This window comes from Manacus vitellinus, unplaced genomic scaffold (assembly GCF_001715985.3).
Source record: "Manacus vitellinus isolate BGI_N305 unplaced genomic scaffold, ASM171598v3 scaffold_62_pilon, whole genome shotgun sequence".
NCBI lineage: Eukaryota > Metazoa > Chordata > Aves > Passeriformes > Pipridae > Manacus > Manacus vitellinus.
In genome coordinates, this window is record NW_021940704.1 from 1,939,797 (window position 1) to 1,962,548 (window position 22,752).

General features: G+C 47.0%; 2 protein-coding genes across 4 annotated transcripts in view; one reads left to right on the forward strand and one right to left on the reverse strand.

Annotated features, from left to right (window-relative positions):
• Positions 1 to 6,840, forward strand: part of ATRX (ATRX chromatin remodeler) — a 77,048-nt gene extending 70,208 nt beyond the window's left edge. For all 3 annotated transcript variants that reach the window (XM_018083274.2, XM_029963761.1, XM_018083275.1), the window contains 5 exons: positions 1,046 to 1,195; positions 1,825 to 1,947; positions 2,496 to 2,591; positions 3,073 to 3,201; positions 3,947 to 6,840. In XM_018083274.2, coding sequence (XP_017938763.1) covers positions 1,046 to 1,195; positions 1,825 to 1,947; positions 2,496 to 2,591; positions 3,073 to 3,201; positions 3,947 to 4,225 — 777 coding nt within the window. In that variant the 3' untranslated portion in view covers positions 4,226 to 6,840. The remainder of the gene's footprint in view (positions 1 to 1,045; positions 1,196 to 1,824; positions 1,948 to 2,495; positions 2,592 to 3,072; positions 3,202 to 3,946) is intronic.
• A 5,204-nt stretch (positions 6,841 to 12,044) lies between these two features.
• On the reverse strand, positions 12,045 to 22,746 carry FGF16 (fibroblast growth factor 16). Its single transcript, XM_008929768.3, has 3 exons — positions 22,736 to 22,746; positions 16,395 to 16,498; positions 12,045 to 12,616 (listed from the first exon to the last, which is right to left on the reverse strand). Exons 2-3 carry the CDS (start codon positions 16,422 to 16,424, stop codon positions 12,371 to 12,373), a joined length of 276 nt encoding a protein of 91 aa, XP_008928016.2. The 5' UTR covers positions 16,425 to 16,498; positions 22,736 to 22,746; the 3' UTR covers positions 12,045 to 12,370.
• Positions 22,747 to 22,752: the final 6 nt, after the last annotated feature.

Here is a 22,752-nt window from a genome sequence, read left to right on the forward strand (position 1 = left end):
GAGAATGAGGATGGCAAACCCATTACTGCCTGCCTTGAAATGCCAGCTTTCCACACTTACTTTCCATGTCTGATTTTATATCACTTCTTAGCTGAGGTATTCACCTGTCATAATGTGGCATCTGCAGTCCAGACAAGGGCAGTGGCAACTTAATATTTTAGTTGGCAACCAGTTTGGTTTTGCTTTATCTAGGAAATATTCAACATGCTGGTAACTCTGCATGTTTCAAAAAAAACATTAATAGGACTTATATCATTTGTAGTATTAGAAATCTTAAACTGAATGCTAAGCTATACTGGAGATTTTATATATATATATATATGTGTGTGTGTGTTTTGGGGGTGTGGGTGTATACACACATACACACAGAACCTGGTCTAATGGAAGGTGTCCCTGCCCATGACAGGGGATTGGAATTACATGGTCTTTAAGGTCCCTTCCAACCCAAACCATTATGTGATTTATATATTTTATATATAAAAACAATTAAGCATTAGAGATACTGTGGAATATGAAGGTCTAAATTGCAACCTGCTGATCTAATCTGGTTCATAGCAGTGCTTTGACCTTTCTTAGTCCAGAAGGGTGGGGAACTATTTATGTCAACATGTATCTGAACAGTTTTAAGAGAGCAGCCTTTTCTTTTGAATGCTGACAGACAGTTGATAGTCCCAAAGTACTGCTCAGTGTTTTAAAGCCTGCAGAGATGCTCTTTATGTATAATAAATGCAGATTATTGATTGTGCTCTTAGGTGTCCAGCCCAAGCGAAGGAAAAATCATTGAGCACATTCCATTCTTTTTAGGTTCTTAAAGTGCATTTAGTGTTGTGGAATCTGAGTGCATTCCCTTGGTTCATAAAGTGATTGGACTGTCATCTCTGCAACAGATTGTGAATCCATTCCCTGTCTTCTGAGGAAAATTGTACTTTTAAATTATTTTTGAGTTTTGTTGTGCTGTGCAGTGCTCCGAGCTGCTGTGTGTGACAGGGAGTAAATACAGCAGAGCTGCTGAGTGACTTTTCATTTTATCTCCTCCTGTGAACAGGACACAATCCTGGCAGAATTGCTTCAGATCAACAAAGAGTATATAGTTGGATATCACGAACATGATTCACTCCTGGACCATAAGGAGGAAGAGGAACTCACTGAAGAAGAAAGGAAGGCAGCCTGGGCAGAATATGAAGCAGAGAAGAAGGTAAAGCTGTCTAATCAGGTTTATGTCTCTGAAAATAACCTTTCCAGGCTTAGAGTATCAGTTACCTTTTCAGTTTGTCTTGGGAGAACAAAGTTTTCTTAAAGACCAAAAAATGAATATAAAAAGCAAACTTTGACATTCAAAAAAAGAAGATAGCGTGTCTTTTTTGCTCTCTTGATGCTGGTCCTTTCTGTGTGTTTTCTTAATAACTTTTAAATTAAAGTAACATTTGCACACATATATTTTTTCTATTTTATACTAAAACTCAACTGGTGTCCTGTGTAATACCTCTTTTACCATTTGAGGGTGTCCCTGCAAGGAGGTCTGTGTGGTATCCACACTAATAACATACAGAACAATATTTAACAATGACCATAATACGACAGAGATCAGCAAAATTCCAGTAGGGTACAGCATTAGATCTGGAATCCCTCTTGTGGTTGGGGTCCCCCCAGGGATGTTCTCCATCTCTCATCCCTCTTTCCAGGACATGGTGTGTTGGGTTGGGGTTCTGTGTCCGTTGTTCTGGGTGTGTTCCAGCACTTGGCACTGGTTTGTCTCCGTGTGGTTGTTGTAGAAGGCCATGAGTTCCCAGTTATTAAATTATAAGTGCATTCCGTGTTTTCAAGGGCATCACTATGCGTTTCAACATGCCAACTGGGACCAATATGATTCCCACGAATTTCAACTCTCAAACATATATTCCCTACAATTTGGGGGCTCTGTCAGCAATGAGTAACCAACAGCTGGAGGTAAGTAGCACAACGTGTCTGTGTTGCTGTGGGCATGCAGGGGTTTTCAGTCACAAATTAGGGCTAATATCTCCACCTTTATGTAATTGTATCCTATTTTTAATTTTTGTGTGTGTGCGTGGAGCTGTATTGAAGTCTAACTTGCATATAAACCTGGGGACTATGGCAGGATTCTGGAAGGTCACCTGCATTCTTTGCAGACAATAGTTAACACATTTGAAACTGTAACATCATCAAGTCTGTATCATAGGCAATTCCCCTGGGGAAGAGTGTGGCACTCCTCGTGCTGCTCTGAAAACATGTGGGTACAAAAAGAGGTTTTTATGAATCCTATCTACAAATTGCCCGATTTATCCTTGCTGTGCAGCTGCTCTGTGCTGGAGGTCAGTCCTGTGGAAGCTTAGACTCATTGACTTGTGCAAATTGAAAGAAAAAAGTAATTGGAGTCTAGGTATGTAAGGACAAAGATGAACAACTTGTAAAATGTTGGCAGAGAAATGTGTTATTTGTATCTGTGCTTTATAATTGAATTTCTGGTGTTTTCTCAGGACCTTATTAATCAAGGAAGAGAGAAGGTTGTGGAAGCAACCAACAGTGTAGCTGCAGCAAGAATTCAGCCCCTTGAAGACATCATTTCAACCATAGTGAGTGGAATAGATAATCCTGGTTTTAGATCAGGAGTGGAAAATGTTAAATATTATCAGACAAAGATGTTGGTACTGTGTGTGGTCATTCAGCTAATTAATTGTTAATGAGCATTATTTCCAGTTTGTATTGGCCTTTATCCCTGCAACTTGCAGTAACCCCTAGTGATGTCTGGATGACAGAGAGCCTTAGAGGACTAACAGTTTAGATCCATTCTGAGAATGCTGTTTTTCTATAAATAACAATCATGGGCAAGTATTTATTTTATCATGGGGACTGCCACATTTCTCACTTGCTCCCAGTAATTAGCAGTTAGAACTAATTACTCATAGTTCTGATTCTGGTGAAGTACAATTCTGCATTGACTGGAAGTTGGGCTTGTTTGACTCTTGATGCAACTCTGAACATGATGCAAGACTTCAGTCACCATCAGGCTTTGGTTAAAACGACCAGTGCTAGGAAGGTTTTTTTGCCTTTCAGTGGAAAGAAAATGTCACCCTGACAGAGAGCCAAGTGCAGGCCCTGGCACTGAACAGGCAGGCGAGCCAGGAGCTGGATGTCAAGCGCCGAGAAGCCATTTACAACGACGTCCTCGGGAAACAGCAGATGGTAAAATGTGTTCTGTTTGTGCATCCACTGCCCACATTTGAGCTGGGATGTTGGGTGTGCTCATTCACCAAGTGCAAGTGTGTGCTTAGGTACAGAAGCATCACTCACAGTAGGTGTTGCAGTGGGTCAGGGTGTGCTGGGGTGCATTGCTCTGCCTCAACGAGGGACACTCTGTGTCCATAAAAAAATACTCGACAGGTTTTTGAGTTGAAATTGGTTTGCTGGAAGGTCATGAGGTTTAAAGAGAAATTTGATTCCCAGAGCTCAGACAGCCACTTACAAAATACATCTTAGAAAGTGTTGGTAATGTTGTTTTAGCTTAAAATTACTCTGCAAAATCTGAAAGTGGCCCAGATGATGTCAGTGGGAAGAGTTTTCTCTCAGGCAAACACTGACAGTCCACATGTGGGACTTTCAAAGGGAAGATAAATGGTACCTGACAAATGATGTTGTAACTTATACCTGGGAATAATTTCACAGTGTAGTGCATGTTGCCACGGCAACTCACCTAAATGCTGCCTGCAATACAATAGCCAAGTCATGGGAGAACTGAGCCCTAAATGGTGTTACTAAATGGTTTCTCCAGTAATGGGCTTGTGAATGCCATCACATTAGGGATGGTGATAACAATGGGGCTTTTTCCCCCAGCCATGCTGTACCCTAACAAATTGATTTTAACTCTGAACCTGATACTTGGAGCACTGAGAGGGTCGTGCACTTACCCAGCTCTGCTTTCCCTTCACAGTTAATCGGTTGTGTCCAGAGGATCCTGATGAACAGGCGGCTCCAGCACCAGTACAACCAGCAGCAGCAGCAGCAGATGTCTTACCAGCAAGCAGCCATGGGCCACCTCATGATGCCAAAGCCTCCAAATTTAATCATGAATCCTTCCAGCTTCCAAGGGATAGATGTGAGAGGAATGTATCAGTCAATGTCTGGTGGGATGCAGCCACCACCCTTACAACGAGCACCACCCCCAATGAGAGGCAAAAATCCAGGGCCCTCCCAAGGGAAATCAATGTGATTTTGCACTAAAAGCCTAAAGGATTGTTAAAATCAGAGAAAGAACTTTTATTTTTTTAGGAATCAATGGCCTAACAGAACTCAACTGTAAAAAAAAAAAAAAATTAAAAAGAATTGTTTGGTTGCTCCCCTTAAATGCCATGTTCCATATTAGTGTTTCAGCTTTGTTTAAATTGGACATGATGTTTTCCCTGTTGTCAGTGATGTTGCCTAGAATCTTCTTACATATGTTGAGTACAGGAGATAACAAGTTGTTTTCAGTGAAAACAAGTCCTCCCGTTACAGTAGCATCTCCACAGGTTTCCTGTCTAAACTCCTACGATTGCTTTTCATGGCTGCAAAGCTTTGGGAAGCTTAGGAAGGACTGCAGGTCTGTATGTTCAGTCTGACGTATGTGAATTGTAAACAGCTGAGTTCTTGATTAGAGTTGATTCCTCAAATTATGGAATACTTTTCTGCTTACCCCTTTCTTTCTATTAGTGGGAATGTTCCAACAGAAATAGTCCAGTTTCCTTCTGACTGAGGTCTGGGCTTGTGTGGATCGTCTGTGCTGAATGAAACAGGAACTGAAAATACTCTCTGAAACAGAATTGAGTGCAATATTCGTAAATACTACTGCTCTGAACCTTCTGAGTCACAGAGACACTGTGCATCCAGCCTTAACCATGGCTGGGGAAGGGCTGGCCTTCCCTGGTCTCCTGCCATTTCTTGTTTTCAGTTCCATGTGATGGAATAGCAGCTGATGATCTCAGAGTGGGAGATGTTTTTCCTTCACACACTAATTTCCTTGATGCAGAGTCCCACCCAAAGCACATTTCTGGTAACTCCTTGGTGCTGGTGCTACTGTCTCTCCCCATTGCCGGCAATGGGAGATGGGCCAACGACGTTCAATTCCTGGTGTTGGGGGGTTAAAATAGTGGTGGTGGCCAGGGTCAAACCCTGTCAGAGAAACACCTTTAATGTGGCAGAACCATTGCCCATTGAAAATCAATAGAGAAAGTGCTGTAGCAACTTCCAGAGCTGCCAGAACCGTGAAATGATTTTATTAATAGAGTTTTGCTTATGCACTTCTCCCCATCCCTTCATTGTGTGAAAACACGAGTTTGGACACAAGGAGCTTGGGTTTTTTTGTTCTCTTTTGGGGGGGGGTGGTGTTAATGTAGGCCAGAGGTAAATTTCTGGTTTCTTCTATATCATTAACACTCTCTTTACCCACACTTGTTGTGCTTGTGAAGATCTCATTAAATACAAATAGAGCTTTTCTTTGACTAGAGTTTGGTTGATTCTTAACCCCCCCCAAAACAAAAGTTTATAATCTGGGGGTAGAAGTCAGTGGCAGGAACGTTGGAGCGATGGTGTGTGGATGACAGAGGACTCTGGAGACGTTGGCTCCAGGTGGTGCTGGACTCTTCTGACTTGCTGCCGTGAACTAAACTTGTTTTGGTTTCTGGAAAGTTTCTTGCAGGAGTTTAAATTCTTGCCCTGAATGGACAAGTGGGTTTTGCATCTCAATATGCAGATCTTACCCCATGTTTCTGTTTGTGGTTGACACTTGGTGTGTGAGGTGGACAGAGGTTGGTTGGTCTGGTGCAAACCCAGCTGACAAGTTGCTGTCTTGGACTCTTTGATTACAAGATAATACAAAAGCCCCTCAGTGTGTTCTAGTGCTTTGCCAGCTCTACAATTAACTCTGATTTGGGGGGAGGGAGAAAAAAGAGACGTGTCCACACTAGAAGAAATAAACTGTGAGACTTTGAGACAAACATTTGAAGGCAAATGAACTCTGGGCAACTCTCACCGATGTTCCTACGTGAATAAGAGAAGTACTTTCTACCAAACCTGGGACTGTTGAATGGAGTTTTACAGTAACTCAAAGACTTAAATGTGGAAGTTTTAGGCAACATTGAAAGGCACATTTTATTTCATTCTGGACAAACCCATGGATAACAGAAGACTAATGCATAAGAAGGAATCTGAGATAAGCATTGGAATTAAACCTGGACCACTTTGCATACGTGTTTCTCACTCGACATTTTAGCTGCATAACAATGTGCTTTGAGTATAACATCAGGCTTTAACCAGTACTTAAAGACAGAACATACATCAGTAAGATAATAAAAGGCTCATTTTTATATTTGTTTTAGATGTTTTAACTAGATAAAATGGCTTAAGATGATGAATAAAAATGTTGCTTGTAATACAGTTTTGCCTGCTAAATTATCCACATTTTGTAACCTGTTTATTCCTTTGGATGTAAAGCGTTTTTGCTTAGTATCGTGATATTGTATATGTTTTGTCCCAGTTGTATAGTAATGTTTCAGTCCATCAACCAGCTTTGGCTGCTGAAATCATACAGCTGTGAAGACTTGCCTTTGTTTCTATTAGATGGCTTTTCAGTTCTGTATTAAATATCTTAAGTACTATAGAAAAGGTGTCCCCTCTTCCTATAAGGCTGTTTTGTAATATATATAAGGACTGGAAATGTGTTTTTAAAGAGAAGAAGCATTCAAGTATGACAATATACTATCTGTGTTTTCACCATTCAAAGTGCTGTTTTAGTAGTTGAAACTTAAACTATTTAATATCTCATTTAATAAAGTGACCAAAATACACGAACGTGCCTTGTTCTACATTCACAACCCAGCGTTAACTCCGAGGGATTCAGCCTGAGGAGGTGTCTTTGGACAACTGTGCTGTGAGTTTAAACTCTACAGCAACAGAGGTAGCCATTGATTTCATTCAGGGAAAATAGTTGTGGTACAGATTTTCAAATTATATTAATTAACAGCAGCTTCTGTGAAGAAGAGAGTTATCACCCAGCAGTGAGATGGTCAAGTGAGGTGAAGTTCTACTTGGTCAAATCAGAACAACCTACTGCCATATTTTAGCCTCATAATTGTACTTCTCCATGCCTTAGTTATTAAATCCCACCTGTTAGGAAAAAAACCTCTTTCCTACGCAAAAAAATTGTGTGATGATTGTTTTTAAATCTGCCCTACCCTTGTTCCCTGTGCTGGAGGGTTTTCTGTGGCTCCTGACAGTGCTGCTTGGGGTGCAGCTGGTGTGGGAGGAAGCTCAGGAAGGGCCGTGAAAGATCATCAGGTTGTGCTCTGAGGGGCACTGTGGGCACTGCACTGTGAGCAGTGTGTTCTTAAATATCCCTGTGCCTTTCAGCCTGGCTCCACACTCTGACAGAGGGCAGTGGCATGGTGGCTGTCCCTGTCCTGGGTAAGTCCCCTGTGCAGAGCAGGGGCTGAGTTGCTCCCACGTGTTGATGTGTCACGTCCTCAGTGCCCACCCTGAGTGGTTTCTGGTTTTACCTTGAAAGCAGAACCACTGCACAGAGAAAATAAAACTGAATTCATCAGTTCAAGCAAAAAATAATTTTGAAGTTGGATAAATTTTCAATCTTTATGGAAAGCCAAGTGTCCTAAACATTCCCAGCTGAGGGGTATGGAAGAACGGTGGTGTTGCAGCACCAGCCATGTAATCACACGGCACCTGCTGAGGTGGTGAATAACCCCCTGTGTGCCCTCTGTGCTACAGAACCTACTCTGCAGGATTCAATCCAAACCTGTCCTGGGAAGAGCTGTGCTGCTGGGGAGGGTCTGGAGAAGCTCCTGCTCCATGGTCCTGTGTGTGACCCTGTGTCACTGCTGTGCCTGCAGCCACCACGCAGCAGACAGGGGGAAAAGCTGGGATTCATCCAGTCACAGCTCCTGTTCCTGCTTTCCCCAGGGGGGAGGTGGCTTGGGGGTGATTGGAAGAGGGTACTGGGAAAAGGCTGTGGCCTGACATGGGGATGCTGCCCTGGAGAAGGACAGGGCTCAGGGAAGGTGGGCACAGGGGGAAGTGGAGTCACCCCTCAGCTTCTGCACTCGGCCACTGCCAAGGTCTGATCTCAAACGCTGCCCTGGCTTTGTGTTAATGACTGGTGTGCACGAAAACCACCTGAGATGGAGTGTGAGACAGTAACTGATACCTGGGGCACTGCTCAAAGCCTGATCCAGGGACAGCAGCTACTTCTGTAATTCAGTTGCACAAAGTGTGTTCCCCATTTTGGGGGTTCTGGCTGGTGCCCCTGAGCAGCAGTGCAGGTGGATGATCTGCCCCTCCTGGTCATGGGCATTGTGGGGCCAAACACCTCCTGGTACGGTGAGGGAAGAGCCTGAGACTCCTTGGTGGATTTGGCTTTGCAGGGCTCCTGCTCAAACCCAGCAAGGCCAAGAGGTGACACCTGTGGTGTTTTCCATGATGAGAATTTAACAGCTCTGAAGCCATTACTTGCTTTGGGGAAAAAATAATAAATAAATAACCAGTGCTGTCCCAGAGGCTATGGATGTCTTTCTCTCCCCATCAACAGGAATTTCAGCCCTTCTCCTTCAGGAATGCTCCATCCCCGAGTGCCCTCTCAGGAACATCTCAGCTGCAGCACATGTCTCTGGATGGACAGCCAGGTGGGACAGCACCAGAAGGGCTCCTTCCCTGCCTTCCAGCACCAAGTTTCTGGATTCCCTCTGCAGTTCTGGGCTCTCCCTTGCTCATTCCAGAGGAGGTAGGTCTTTGGGGCCTCCTCTCCTTAGAAAGGAGCCCCAAGCCACACGTTCCACCCAGGAGAGCTCCCTGTGGGCAGTGGGGTCTCTCCTGGGATGTGCCTGAGGACATGTGTATGTTGCCCCTTGTGGGTGTGTGTCCTCAATCCATCCCTGTGCCTCGGATCATGTGCCAAAGCCGGGCAGACGGGCATTGTTGCTGTGCTTGGCCCCACACTGGCCTCAGGCAGGAGGTTCCCCTGTTCCTGTGCCCTCCACAGCGAGACTCCAGCACTTCCCCACCTCTTTGCACCAACCTCCCTCCTGCTCTGCACAGTTGTCCCAGGATAATGTTTCCTGTACAACACGCCCGCCCCTCTCGGGTGGAAGGAGAAGGGTTGCAAGTGATGCCTTTTGTCCTGTTTGCTGTGGTGTTTCCAGACCTGCAGCCTTTTGTGTGCAGAGCAGCGCTGGGGCTGGGGGCACCGTGGGGTTTCTGGGGACCTGCACTAGCCTTTGCCTTCCCTTTGGGAGAAGTTTTCCAGCTGGCTGTTGTGAGCTGGAATCATATGGAAACCACACAGAGATCCCAAACAAACACTGACATTTCCTTTTGCTAATTCAGGAGCAGAGGCCCCTCGGCCAAGGCTCCGTGTGCTGCTCTGCTGCAGGATCCATCTGCCAGCCCTGGGACACTCCGAGCCGAAGGAGAGTCGGCGTCTCCAGGTGGGGGAACGGCTGGATGGGAGAACAGCCCATTCCTCTGCAGGGATGGGATGGGCCAGAGAGGGGAGTGTGTCCACATGAACCCCCTGCCCACACTGGCTGCTCCCACACCACTCAAAATGCCCCCGGAGTCTGCGGTTGTTCTCTCTGCTGCTGTTCAGCTCCCAGGTCTGTCAGTTCACTCACATCTTTGTTTTGTTGGACCAGGACCAAACCCAGTAGATTCCTGTGAAAGAACCATCTGGGTGGGATTTAGCGATGCCGAATTCCCCCTTGAGGTGCCCACATGGGAGATGACACCAACCTTTACCAAGGGGTTTCCAGTAAATTCTTTGTGGATTTTGCTTTTTGCAAGTATCAGTTTTTTGAACCTAGATCCCAAAAAGGCATTTTACAGGATCCCTGGCACCTCTGTTGTGTCCAGAGGCTCTGCTGCAGCAGCTCCTTGAGTCAGGTATCAGACGAATGAGTCCAATGTTGCACCCATGGGCCACATCATCTTCCCTTTGAGTTGGTGGAAAATGTACTTGGCATTGCTGAGATCAGGTTTTGACCTTCATTTTGGAAAAGAGCAGGATCTTAACCACCAGATTTATCTTCAAGTGCAATGGAAAGCCTGGGCTGGAGTGAGGCAGGATCATCCTGGGGGGCAGAGGGATTTCCCTTCACGCAGGGAAAGGTCAAAAGTGCACCTGAGGACGTGTCTCGTGCTCCCGGCGTGGCGGCTGGGGGTGAGATGTTTCAGCAGTGACTCAGAGGAAGAAGCTAAATAAACACTTTTTATTTCAAACACGGGATTAAATTCCTTCATGTCTGGATCATTGAAGGTAAAGCTCCTATAATCTCCTCGTTTCCATCCCCAGCCCATTGTCTGGTGGCTGCTGGACCTGCTGGGACAGTGAAGGGACACAGGAGGTGGCAGAGAGGGCAAGAGACAGCTGGGAGCAGATCTGGGCACCAGCTGCCACTGCCCTTAGTGGTGCAGCTCATGAAGAAGCTGGGGTGGATCCTCCCCTAGGTCAGTGAAATTGTCCTGGGGGTTCACCCACTGAAGCTGAAGGAGCTGAGATTTTACCTTGACTGTTTTGTGAGGAGGAGGTTGAGAAACAACACTGTGAACAAAGCAGTTGTGATAAGGAAAACGCCAACCCAAAGCCACCACAGCTGTATTTGTTCAGATTTTTGCACGTTCCAGACAACCCCGTTCAGTACCATCCGTGCTGCAAAGTGACTCTGCAACTGCACATTCCCGCTCCCACCTCGTGCTGGAATCCCTCTCTGCTGATCGAAGGGGACAAAACATAAACGGGGATCCTTCCCGGGAGCTTTCCCCGCAGTTCTGTGCCATCCCGAGCAGGCAGTGAGGGCAGACGTGTGGCGTGGGTGTCACCCTGTGCTGCCGCGGGAGCGTCCCCGGCCCGGCCGGACCAGAGCAGGGCTGCGGCTCCGGGGGCTGCGGTTTTTGGGGGGCTTGGCGGGCTTTTTGGGCTTGAGATTTGGGGGCTGCGGGGGGATCCGGGGGTTTGACTTCTGGGGTTGTGGCGCTGGGTTGTGGCTCTGGGGCTGCCCCGGGCCGGGCTGAGCCCGGCTGAGGCAGAGCAAAGGCGATGGGCCCGTGGGTCCAGGCAGCTTCTGCAGAGGAGAATGTCACACACGTGCTGCCTGAGGGGATGATCCTCATCCCCGGGAATTGCTTAAAAATGAGGGGGTTTAAAATTGCTGTTGCTGCTTTCTGGTTTTTCTTCACCGGTTTTCCACGGTGCTTCAGGTGAGTCTCACGACAGACGTGGTGCTTTTATTGCAGGAATGGCAGGCCCATCCAAAATGCAGCAGGTGCTCCGGATGTGTCTCCTCCTGGTTTTGAACAGGACAGTAAATCCACAGTGGCTGTGTCACATCCCGAGGTTTCAGCTGCCCACAACTCCTGCCCAGAGCTGCACCAGTGCTTCCCAGGCTCCTGGAATTTGATGTCATCCTTCTACAGCAGTTTGGGGCTTAGGTAATTGATCTTTACCATCCAAAGCCCTTTTAGAGGTGGTCTCAATGTCCATATTGAAGGGGAAATACTGGTTTAATTGTTGAAGAGAGCCAAAAAAAAAGGGCTAGCAAGAAATCTACAATATAAAGACAATTTTATTGCCAATAAGCTCTTAAAACTTTTTTTTTCCTGTTTCAGTAGGACCTTATTCTTCCTGATGAAAATCCGGTCATAGCATCTCTCATTAAAAATAAAATTATTTTGAAATAAATAAATATATAAAATAAATATCATATACATTTTATAAATAGTTTTGTCCTTATGCACAGTATCCATGCTTACATCTGAATAATGTTCCTTGCCCCATTCCCACCCCAACAGCAGGAAGAACCCCACACATCAGGACCAGTCCACAGAGCATCAACCATGTAGCAAACTCCCCAGGCTGCTCAAGCAGGGCACCACTCAAAAGGCTTTTCCTTAGCAGGGAACCATCCCAGCTCAGCAGCAGTATCTGCAGAAGTTCTGTGATCTTTTGTTTTCTTTCCTTCTCTTCATTTTTAGGTCGGTTTGGGGTTTTTTTCCCCCCTCTGGTGATCAGGTTTGCTCACCTGCTTGTTCCTTTAAGCAACCGTAACACTGAATATTCAGACTCTCATGTAGCAACCGGGTAACGAAGGTGAATGAGAATGAAAGATTAAATGTAGGGTTCCCTCCCTTCCCCTGCCCCCGCCCCATAAATAACCCAGGTTTGATATATGCTGCAAACCAGGAGGAAGAGCAGTGTCTGAATTCAATGTAAGTGCTTCCCTAGGTCATCTATGCTTACAGGAACGATGGAATGACTATTAATACAGTGCTCTGGGAAAAAGCTCGGGAGCCCAGGTATGTACACTGAGCGCAGGAACCATCACCTGTAGTGGAAGAGGTCTCTGTACATGGCAGGGATTTTGGCAGGGTCCACAGGCCGGGGCAAAAAATGGGTGAATTTCTGGTGTCTCTTAGTCCTGTAGCCCTCGCGGGGGGAGCCGTCCTTGTTGAGGGCCACGTAGAACTGGCGCTCGGAGTCGGGGTGTTTGTAGAGCGTCGACGCGTACGTGTTGTACCAGTTCTCCTCGAACTGCTCGCGGAAAACGCACTCCCGGGTGAGCTTCTTCTGCGGGGGAACAAGGACACCTTGCTATCGAAAATTTAAAAGAGGAAAGAATTTCCCACTTCCTTACTTTATTTTTCCGTAACTTTCCCGGCTGCCCTCTCCTGGCTCCCCTGAGGAGGGGGAGCTGCTGGGGACACTCCCCCTGGCTGAGAGCTGGAAATGGGCACCGGCCGGCACCCAAAGACCACTGGAGTTGGAGGAGAAAGGAGACAGGAGGAGGAGCAGAAGGAAGGTGTGCATTTTGTAAAGGTGCCCATAAAGAAGTCAAACAGGCAGACACGTCAGACACGTCTGCCAGGCAGAGACATGTCCTGTGCAGGGGCTGCCACCTTCCCCCCCCTGTAGCAGCCCCCTCCAAGGTACCACACATCCCAAAAACCCTCTCCTGGGTGACAAAGCAGCAGGCAGCACAGGGTCTAACCAGGAAAACAGGAGCAAGCACTGCTCTGGAAGTTCAGGGCACAGATCTATGTGCTGCAATGGGAATGAAAGCATTCCTGAGGGTTTCATCTCCTGGAGCTCCAGTGAGCTCTGATGGGAGCCCATAACAAGACCCAGAGGGATGGGAAGCAGTGCCCCGAGGATGTCAGACCCCAGGGAAGACGTAGAGTGGTGACAGGTGATGTGATGAGCATGTGCCAGCCCATGGCTGGTGCATCCCACGCTGGGATAGGGGGATGGATGGCACTGATGTCACCACAGCCACAACCAGCCTTTCCCTCCAGCCCCTCCAGCCCCTCCAGCCAGGGCTGTCAGCAGCAGCCCTTTGACAATGCCTTTCTACTTCATGCCCAGTGTTCCCTCCCTCTCCCTCCCACCTCCACGTGCCAGCTGTGGGATGTGCCCCGCTGCAGTGGGGAGCAGAGCTGTGTCCCCTGCCCTACAACGACACGGGGGTCGCTTTGCCAGAGGTCACAGAGGGATCAGGCATCCCATCCCATCCGACAGGGAGACTGCCAGGGGGACATGGGAGTCCTTTTGGATGAAAGGCAGTCTGCCAGTGCAGGGTGCTATGATATTACACACACTGTACTACACTGTCAGCTACCCAGGCAGGGAATGTGTCCTACCCGTGGCACACGGAGTGCTCAGTAAATGTTACTGCCTGCAGTAGATGTTTTGTAACACGATCCAGGAGTTCACCTGTGCTCAGAACCTGTTTTCAATGTTTTGCTGCTAATTAAATAAACCCTGAGGCAAGTTGTGAGCCCTCTAAAAGCCCCAGGCTACAGCCCTGGCCATTTGAGACCTGGGAACCGTGGGCTTCTCTTCCCCGATGCGTCAATAAATACAGGTTGGTTTTTTCCCTCCTCCCTGGGTGCCATTTACTCAGAATATGTTGGAACCTGATGACTGGCTGAACTCTTGTGCTGCTGCTTTGCCCCTGTTCATTTCTGCTTCGCTGGGCAGTTTGGAGTACAGTGTTTGTGGAAAATGTTTGGCAAGTCTGGGGTGACTCTGCCAGGTGGGATTTCTTCCTTTCCAAGCCCTGGGATGTCCCCACTGAACCTGACACCATACAGGCAGCATGCAAGGTGCTGCCCAGGACTTCTGCTGCCCTAAGTATTAGTGGCACTCCTGAAATCATTGGGAAGCTCCACAGAAGTGTTGGCATGAGTTTAACAGGGACAGGCTGTGTGTCCCGAGGGGACTCCACGTGTCGCTGCGGGGGTGGCTGGATCAACACACGGATCAGGCAAAATTGGCACAGAGGGAAATAATAAACTGGCTGAAAATTTTAAAATACCGCTGTACTGTGATGTCCCAAAATACCATTGTAATGCTAATGCTGTTGTCAGGCTGTTTTATGGACCTTTAATTAAGAATACTGTAGTGGCTTTTGAGTTCGAAAAGCCATCATTGTACAACCCACGTGTCCCAGATTTTAAAACTCCAGGGTTATTTGGGGACCTGGCTCGTGACTCCAGCACACTTTGGAGCAGCAGTTTGACTGTGTCCCTGCAGTGTCCAGTCAGGGTGCTGCCTGGTGCACAACATCCCAGAATGGTTTGGACTGGAAGGGACCTTAAAGATCATCTTATTCCAACCCCCTGACATGGGCAGGGACAGTTCCCAAGATTATGTCTTCAGGTCAATTCTGTTTCCAGATTCAGTGCTGTAAAATGTTATCCTATTTTTGTTCCTGTGTTGTAACATGAACACAGGCTCTAGAATTTAATTAACCCATCATGAAACTCAGTTCACAAACAGAGTTGCAGGGTTTGAAGGCAGAGAGGGGGATCTCATGTCCTCCTTTCCAGCAGTCACAAGCAAAAACTGTGACTCCAGGAGCTGCTGAGCACCCTTGGGATTTGACAGGAAAGATGCTGATCCAACCCTGCTTTCTGAAGTGGGCTTCAGGATTTTTTGTGTTTTATGGAATCCTGGTGATTTTCTTTTTTATCTATCATTTGTAATGTAATAAATAACTTTTAATTTAACTACTGTCTCTGCATTTAATGTCTGTTTAGGGTAGAAATTATTAGAGAAATGAGGTGGAAAAAGAACAGTTATCAGTGCATGCTGATATTTGATTATCAGAAAATCATAGAATGGTTTGGGTTGGAAGAGACCTTAAAGATCACTTTGTTCCATGGGAAGGGACACCTTCCACTAGCCAGGTTGCTCCAAGCCCCATCCAACCTGGCCTTGGACACTTCCAGGGATGGGGACTCCACAACCTCTCTGGGCAAATATCTCATATAAACATCAGCAATTGCATCTAAGTAGTGAAAGGGTCTGTGGCAGTCTCAGATGGGAATGGGAGAAGGAAAGATGATGGAATCTTGTGATTTACTGTCTGCTAAGCAGAGGTTTTCTGAAGGTTTCTCTGTACACAGAGTACATGAGTTTAAATTTTTACGCTATGAGATTGATCTGATCTGGTGAGAGGAAGTATGTGCCTTCTACTTTGGTTTAAAACTGGTTTATTTTATTTCATTTTACATTTACTGTGATCCATCCTTAAAAATCAGTATCCTCACCCAGGGCAGTGCTAGGATCTAGAAAGAGACATTTAAAAAAAATCACACGCAGGTGATAGATTGAATTAAAGGCCATGGGGCACCTGAAAGCATCAGTGAAGTGCAGCAGTTACAAAAAATGGAATTTAGAATGGCTCTCTGGAGTGCAATTAAGTTTTCAAAATAGAAGTGATTGTTCCAGCTAACTAGAAATAACTATCTTATATTGAATTGAGCTAAGTAACTGAGAATTGAGTTAAACTAACCTGTAGGAAGAACCTCTGCTCAGCTGTTAAGACCTGGCATTTTGACTGCAAATCATAACACTAAAGGAGTTTACACTTGGGCTTTTTTGTCAAAACAGGGAAAACTTTAGATTGAAAAGGGCACTTCCAGGGAATTATGAACAGCAGTCTTAAACTCCTAAAAGGAGTTGCAGAGCACATTACAAAAACACTCAGGCCCAAATTTCAGCTTCTGTTGGTTAAGGTCATAATACAAAGGTCAAATCTGCAGACAGGTGCAGCCCCTGACCAAGCAGAGCACACAGCTGATGTTAGTGGGGCTGGGAGAACACACCAGCATCTCCTGGTTTTATGCTAAATGTCCCCGTCTCTGTCTGGCCATTGCCAGGCCATTCCTGACAGCCAACACCTCAGCGAGCACCCCCTCATCCACCCTCTGTGCTGTGCCAGCAGTGGCACCACGGGCAGGGTGGCACCAGGGGCTTTGGAGGCTGTGACAGACCCAGCTCGTGGCACAGGCTGCAGTGCTGGGGGTGTTCCAGGGCTGGGCTCAGCACACCCCACACTTACCGACCCATAGAGCTCCCCTCGCTCGTTCATGCCGAGGTAGAGTCCGGAGTCCACCCCACGGATGCTCACCAGCCCCACTGCCAGGCTGATGAACTCCAGAATCCCTGAAACAGAAAAGAACTGCAGATCATACAGAGGAAAAAACCAACATTAGGCTCCAGTGACAAACACAAATCAGCTTCCTACAGACTCTGTTTTCATTATAAATAAAAACACTGCTCTTAAATCTCTAGTCCCATCCGTGTGCAGTGTTCCAGTTTCCAGTCTGGGCTTCCCCCCAGCATTGTGAATCTGAGTTGCCCAACAGGGATTACCTTTGCTAATGAGAAAAGCTTTGCAAGGTTTTTTGTTGTTTTGGTTTGGATTTTTTCCAAATTATCACCAAGAAGACAGATGTGGAAACTTGTGCCTGGCCTCTAGAAATTTCAGAAGTGTGTTACCATGTTGGTTTTTATTCTTCACCGAAAGGAGAGTGATTTTGGCTTCTGGTTTGAGATGATAGTCCCACATGTTCTAAAGTGATGAGTTCAGTAAAAATAAGTAAAAAAAACACTAGAAGAGATGTCTGTGAAGACCATCTTCATCCTGGCACTCCAGTGGGGTACTTGACATCCCCAAATGTTTATACAAGCCACAGGGATAAAATCCACCTTCAAAGCACACAGGTAAAAATTAATCTTCCTCTGCAGCCTTCAGAGCCACGGCACTGCCAGTCCTTCCTCCATCACCCCCTGCCACTGTTAGTGCCACAACCCCCTCCTGCTCCATGTCCTGCTGCCTGCCCCAGCCTCCTGCCAGCTTCTTCCCAGTCCAGCAGCATCTGCCCCAGTCATCCCCAGCCCTGTGAGAGCAACTGTTTTACCCATGGGCTTCAGCCTGTGATGACGGTGTCAGACACTGCAGTAATGAGGGGCAGCCTCATTTCCTCCGGCAAGGTAATTAGTGGGGTCTGCCTGCTGCACCCTAGTGCCGGGAGGGGGCACAGCAGATGTTTCCATGGGGGAAAGACTTGTCATAGGAGAATCCTCGGTGAAGCACTTAAAAACAAACAGCTCCTACCCAGCATCACAGGTGGTGGAGACCTTCAAACTTCTCAGGAAAACCTCCCGAAGGCAGTAGTGGGACTGTGTTATTCTGGATATCACACACTCCCTAGCTAGAGGTCATGGGCAGCCTTTGCCCGTGTCCAGTGCTGAATTAATTAGCTGGGAGGTAGAAGGAAGAGGGTTTTCCTCATCTCATCTAACGCCTGGATGTCTCCATTGACAGGAGAAAGCTGCTCTAACCTTTAGCGTGGCTCCAGGCCTCCCAATTTAGCCCCAAGCCCCGGTGCTGAGCCCTGGCCGCTGTGATCGGGTTACCCCGAGCTCCTCGCTGGCAGCACCGCGTGACTGCCTGACCCAGCCAGCCTGAGCTGTCCCTCAGCCCGGGCACGTGTCCTGCTTCCAGGCCTGGACGTGGTAGCTCTCAGACGACTCTGCATCACTGCCTAAATATAGGACAGGCCAGACACGACGGACACCTCTGTCCCCCTTGGCTCAGGGCAGACTGGGCACTCACACGCTGGCAGCCAAGCAAGGGTCAGCCCTCCTACCTTCCATCAGCCTTTCTGTCCTCCTTTTGCTCTGCCTACTCTGGGGCTTGTGCAGTGAACCCAGCTCTCCCTGCACCGAGTGGGTGCTGAGGGAGACAAAATATGGACTCGAGAGCAGCAAGTCCTGGAGACAAACAGGGAAGCAAATAACACAAAACACGCTTTATGGACCAGTGCAGACATTTTACAAGCTTAAATATGCCCAGCTATATGGCCCAGTCTGGGGGCACATCCTGCCTTCCGAGGGACCAGGACCAGGCAGCAAAGGCAGCCTTCCCAAGCCAGGCAGGCAAACCAGACCCTGGCTCTGCTCTGCTTGGTCCTCGGTAGTTGTTGTAGTTTCTCAGCTGAAAAGAATCCCAAACACGGAGGGAAGGGGGCAGGATGAGGGGTGGTCTCCTGCCTCCACTCCCTGCTGGTTCTGACATGTGAGGGAGTTACTGAACTGCTGACTGCTCTTTTCCCATCCACAGGACAGAAACAACCACAGCCACTGTTGGGAAAGGAGGGGGTGAAGGAAGATGGACAACAGCTAGAGAGAGTGTAAAAAATAATATAGGAGTACAGAGATACCTAAGAACAGTGGAGTCTTTCCCAGGCTGGAGACAAGTGAAGTGAAAAATATCAGGTACCTGGAGAAGAGTAGATGGACATTCCCATAGGTATAGTCACAGGTCTCAGTACCAGTTTCTGGGTTTTTTGGGTTTTTTTGTCTTCTGTCACCCCTGGGAAGCAGGGAAATGCAGCTGATGGAGGTCTGAGGCAGGGGAACCAAGAGCTTTTCTTGAATATGCCCACAAGCACGTTCTGTACGAGGCACATGAAACCAGGTCTCCAAAGACCTGGCAAGGACAAAGCCAGGAGCTGCATCTGCATCTTCCCTCTGTGAGAGGAAGGTGGGACACCCCTCCTCTGGTGCTGGTTGGACAGACACTCGCTAGTGTCGCAAACGAAATTTCTTGTAAATGTGCCCATGACAATCTCTTCTAACAACATCCCTTGTAATATTCCCCTTTTCTGATCTTTGAGTGGCACTTGGAGACATGCATGGAAGATGACTATGTTGAAACGGCATTAAGAACGTAACTTAAACCCACAAAAGTCAGGAGACAGAGTGAAGGCTGAAAAAATGTGGGCGGATATCCATCCTGTCCTTAACTCACTCCAATTCTAGACAAAATTGCAGCTTCGTACATCTGATCTTTAGCAGCACAGGGAGTGGCCACTGGGGCCAGCTCAAGAATTCTCTTTCCAATTGTAGCGGTGTGTTTTTGTGGTAGAACATGCTTTTCCCCCCCCCTTTCCTTTCTTTTCTCTTTCCCCCAGGACTTGCCTCTTTTTTTTCTCACTTTGATTCATTCTGTTTGTTCCTTGAGCCTTTCCAGATAAGACGTGGAGAGATTTGATTAAGACTCCAACTGGATTAATTTACCACCAAAGCACTGAATAACCTCCCAGGCTTTGCTGTGGCTGGACCCCCACGCTCTTCCCTTACGCTAAACCGAAGAACAGTTCAGCTCCCGGCACCTGTCTCTTCTTACACGACTATATTTGGGAGCTGGGGTACAGAAACAGATGTTGTATTAATGACTACAAACCTAAAGCTTCAGCTAAAAACCTCAACAACTGTTTGGCAACAGGTGCACTGCGGTCTGAATGTCAAAATTGCAGCAAAACTTTCTCTGGAGGTTTCAGCAGCTTCTCCTGGAGTCTGTGTAACAGAGCCATGAGCAGGTTTGTACCCGTGAAGAGCTTCGTTTGCTGCCTTTATTCATCTGCAGTGCAAACTCAAGGCCTCTTTCTCTCCTCCACTGCAGTAAGAGAAGCACTGTTGGGTTGACTCGAATGCTGCTGTAAAAGAGACACAAGGCAGAAAAAGAGCAGTCCTCCTGGCATGGATTTCCCCAGTGAATGTCTCTTGGTTTCCTTCCGAGAAGGGTTATCAGAGGAGTGCTGATGCCAGTCCAGACCCTCTCCAGATTTTGACCTTCATTTATTTCTTTGTATAGGAAGGTTCTGAGCAGATGCAGTCAGGACAGATACATTTTTGAAAACACTTTATTCTTTCTGGGATGCCTTTGCCAGAGCTGCCAGTTTAGAGAGCAAATTTGGGCACTTCTCTAGTGTGAGAATGAGCTTTCTTTCAAAAATCCCAGAGGGCTTCACCACATTTTGCTTTAAGATTCCTGTAGGAAAAGTATGCTGTGCTCCATTGTTCTTGCATGAATCTGTGTTTTTATAAGTATAAATTATGGCATTCCAGAAGACAGGTGTGATTTAGAATGGCTCCAGTCCTTGACAGATGAGAGGGAATAGTTCTTGTGATTGCTCGGGCAGTGTGGGTGGATGATGCCACCACCTCCCCTGTGTCCTACAGTCACATCCCCGAATGTTGTGGTACAAAAGGATCTCCCCCTTTAACTCTCACTGTGGACACTGGGACTCTGTTCTGCATCACTGGGGCTTTGGCTCTTTATTTTTCTCTCTGGAAGATGTGGATGTCTTGGACATCTGGTAGCTTTTGGGATGGCTGTGCATGGGAGGGTGCAAATACTGCCTGTCTATTCCTGAATCCCTTCCAAGTTAAGAGATAGGGACGCCAAGTCTGGTCCTCCCCTCCATCCCACCTGCAGCTGGACACGTGCCTCGGCCGTGGGGTCGCAGCCATCCGTGGAGCACGTTAATTATCTACTCATGAGATCAGAGAGCACCTTCCAGCCACGGGCCTTGATCCACAGAACCATTACACAGGATTTCTAAGTATTTCCCCAGATGCCCCAAGATTTAAGGCAGCTTTAAACTGCTCCCCTGAGCCCCTTGTCTAGCTCTGCATCCCCCACCACAGTTTTGGAGTCCCCAGACTTGCTCAGGCTGCCCAGTTCTGTTATAAGTAACTGCTTTCCGAATGCTGCATGCAAAATTTAGGAATGCATCGATACATGACATCCTAATATGAACCATACCAGTAACACTGGAATTTAAATATTCATGGCTACTGAACGCAGATGGTGAGTACTGTGTGCCAATACATTATTGCTTTGAGTCTCTGCTCAAGTGAGGCTTAGTCCAACTTTATCTGAATGCAAGGATTCCAGCCTAATCCTTTGGGGCTTTGTCTTGCAATTACAACAAATAACTATTTATTTTACACCGCCTCTGGGAAAAACCTGAAGCAGAAAACTATAATATCTGAAGTCTGGTCTAGTTTACAGAGCTGGATGCTGACTGCTAAAACACTTATGGAATGCCAATGTTTCGATTTATTGAATGCACTGTGTGACTTAAGCTTCAGTGTACAAAATTCATGAAAAGTTTTAGCCCATTTAACACGTTTTTCCAAGTTTGCAAATACACTTGTTTTACTCGATCTGTACAAAAAATGGACCCAAGCCAAATGGTGCTGTTTGAAACCGGCTGTTCAGTTGTACAAAGGTTAGATAGCAGAATAGAAACACTACGTGGCAGGTTGAACTAAACCCAACCAAAGGCAATGGGTTCGCTCTCGGTTCTTTTAATGCGGAAACCCAGCATGAAAGGTTAAAAGATGGGTGTTTTCAGGAGATAATTAAAGAAACGCTCACCCCACGAGCAAATGAGTACCTGACTCTGACCTGTGGGTTATGACTTTCTTGTTGATTTAGGCAGGGACATGCTATGCACACACCTGGTGTTTATGGAAAGCGTGGTGTGGAGATAAGCTTTCTCAATTGTTCCAAAAACCTGTCTTACACCTCCAACAATAGCAGTGGCAACAGTTCCTGGAGTATCGGAAAGGACCGGTTGCAAAAAAGTAAAGGCAAAAAAGAATTCCTTTCACGGAGGAGTTAAATCACTTGAAAACTATAAAAAGTCTTGCGAGCACGTCTTGCAACCTGTTGACAACATAGCTGAGATCACTGGCATGGGACTTGTTGATAGCTTACACAGACACCTGCACTAGATGTTGGAGTAGCGGGAATTTCTCTTAGCTGTGCTCAAACTGACTGTACTCCTTCGCCTGTGGCTTGGGATGCATTTTTTGAAGATTACATACAGTCTCATTAGAGATCCCTGATCTTGTGTGCCACTGATACAGGCGCTGCAGTCTTCCAGCTGTATCCCGGGCGACAAGGTAAATCCACAGTGCTCTGCCTATTGTTCCATCTTCTCCTTTCTTTCCGAGGTCCCCTAAGTGTTTCTCCCCGTTCAGCTTCCCCCTTTCCTTTCCAACAACCTTCCCAAACCCAGGTCCTGACACCCATCCAGCCATCTGATCCCTACCCGCTTTGGGGAGACGCTCTTCTAATGGAATTCATGCAAGTTAAAGAAAGCAGCTCACGCATATCTGCGGAGGCCAAAAAGAAGGAGGAGGGGAAAAAAAGAAACAACCAAAAAAGTGAGGAATTGCTTTTTCCAACATAGGAATTTCCATGAAATTCCAACGAGGCATTTGTTCTTTTGCCTCCCTCACTGCTAACTTCAGAGGTGCAGCCAGACCTGGTCACCATCCTTTTCTAAAAATTTATTTTTTTTTTTACTTTTTCTTTTTTTCTCCTCTTCTAAGGCACGTTTTAGTGCACCTGCAGAAAGGCTGAGCGCCGGGAGAATAGGAAATTGGAAATAAAAACTCCCGCATTGCTGGAGAGTGAGAGCATTTGTTTAGGAGGCCAATTATATCCGTCCCGGGATGATTTATATTAGCGGGGTAATTAGCTGTGCGCGCGGGGCACCTGCTCCCGGCCCGGCCGGGAACCCCCCGGCCCCTTACCGAAGCGGCTGTGGTCC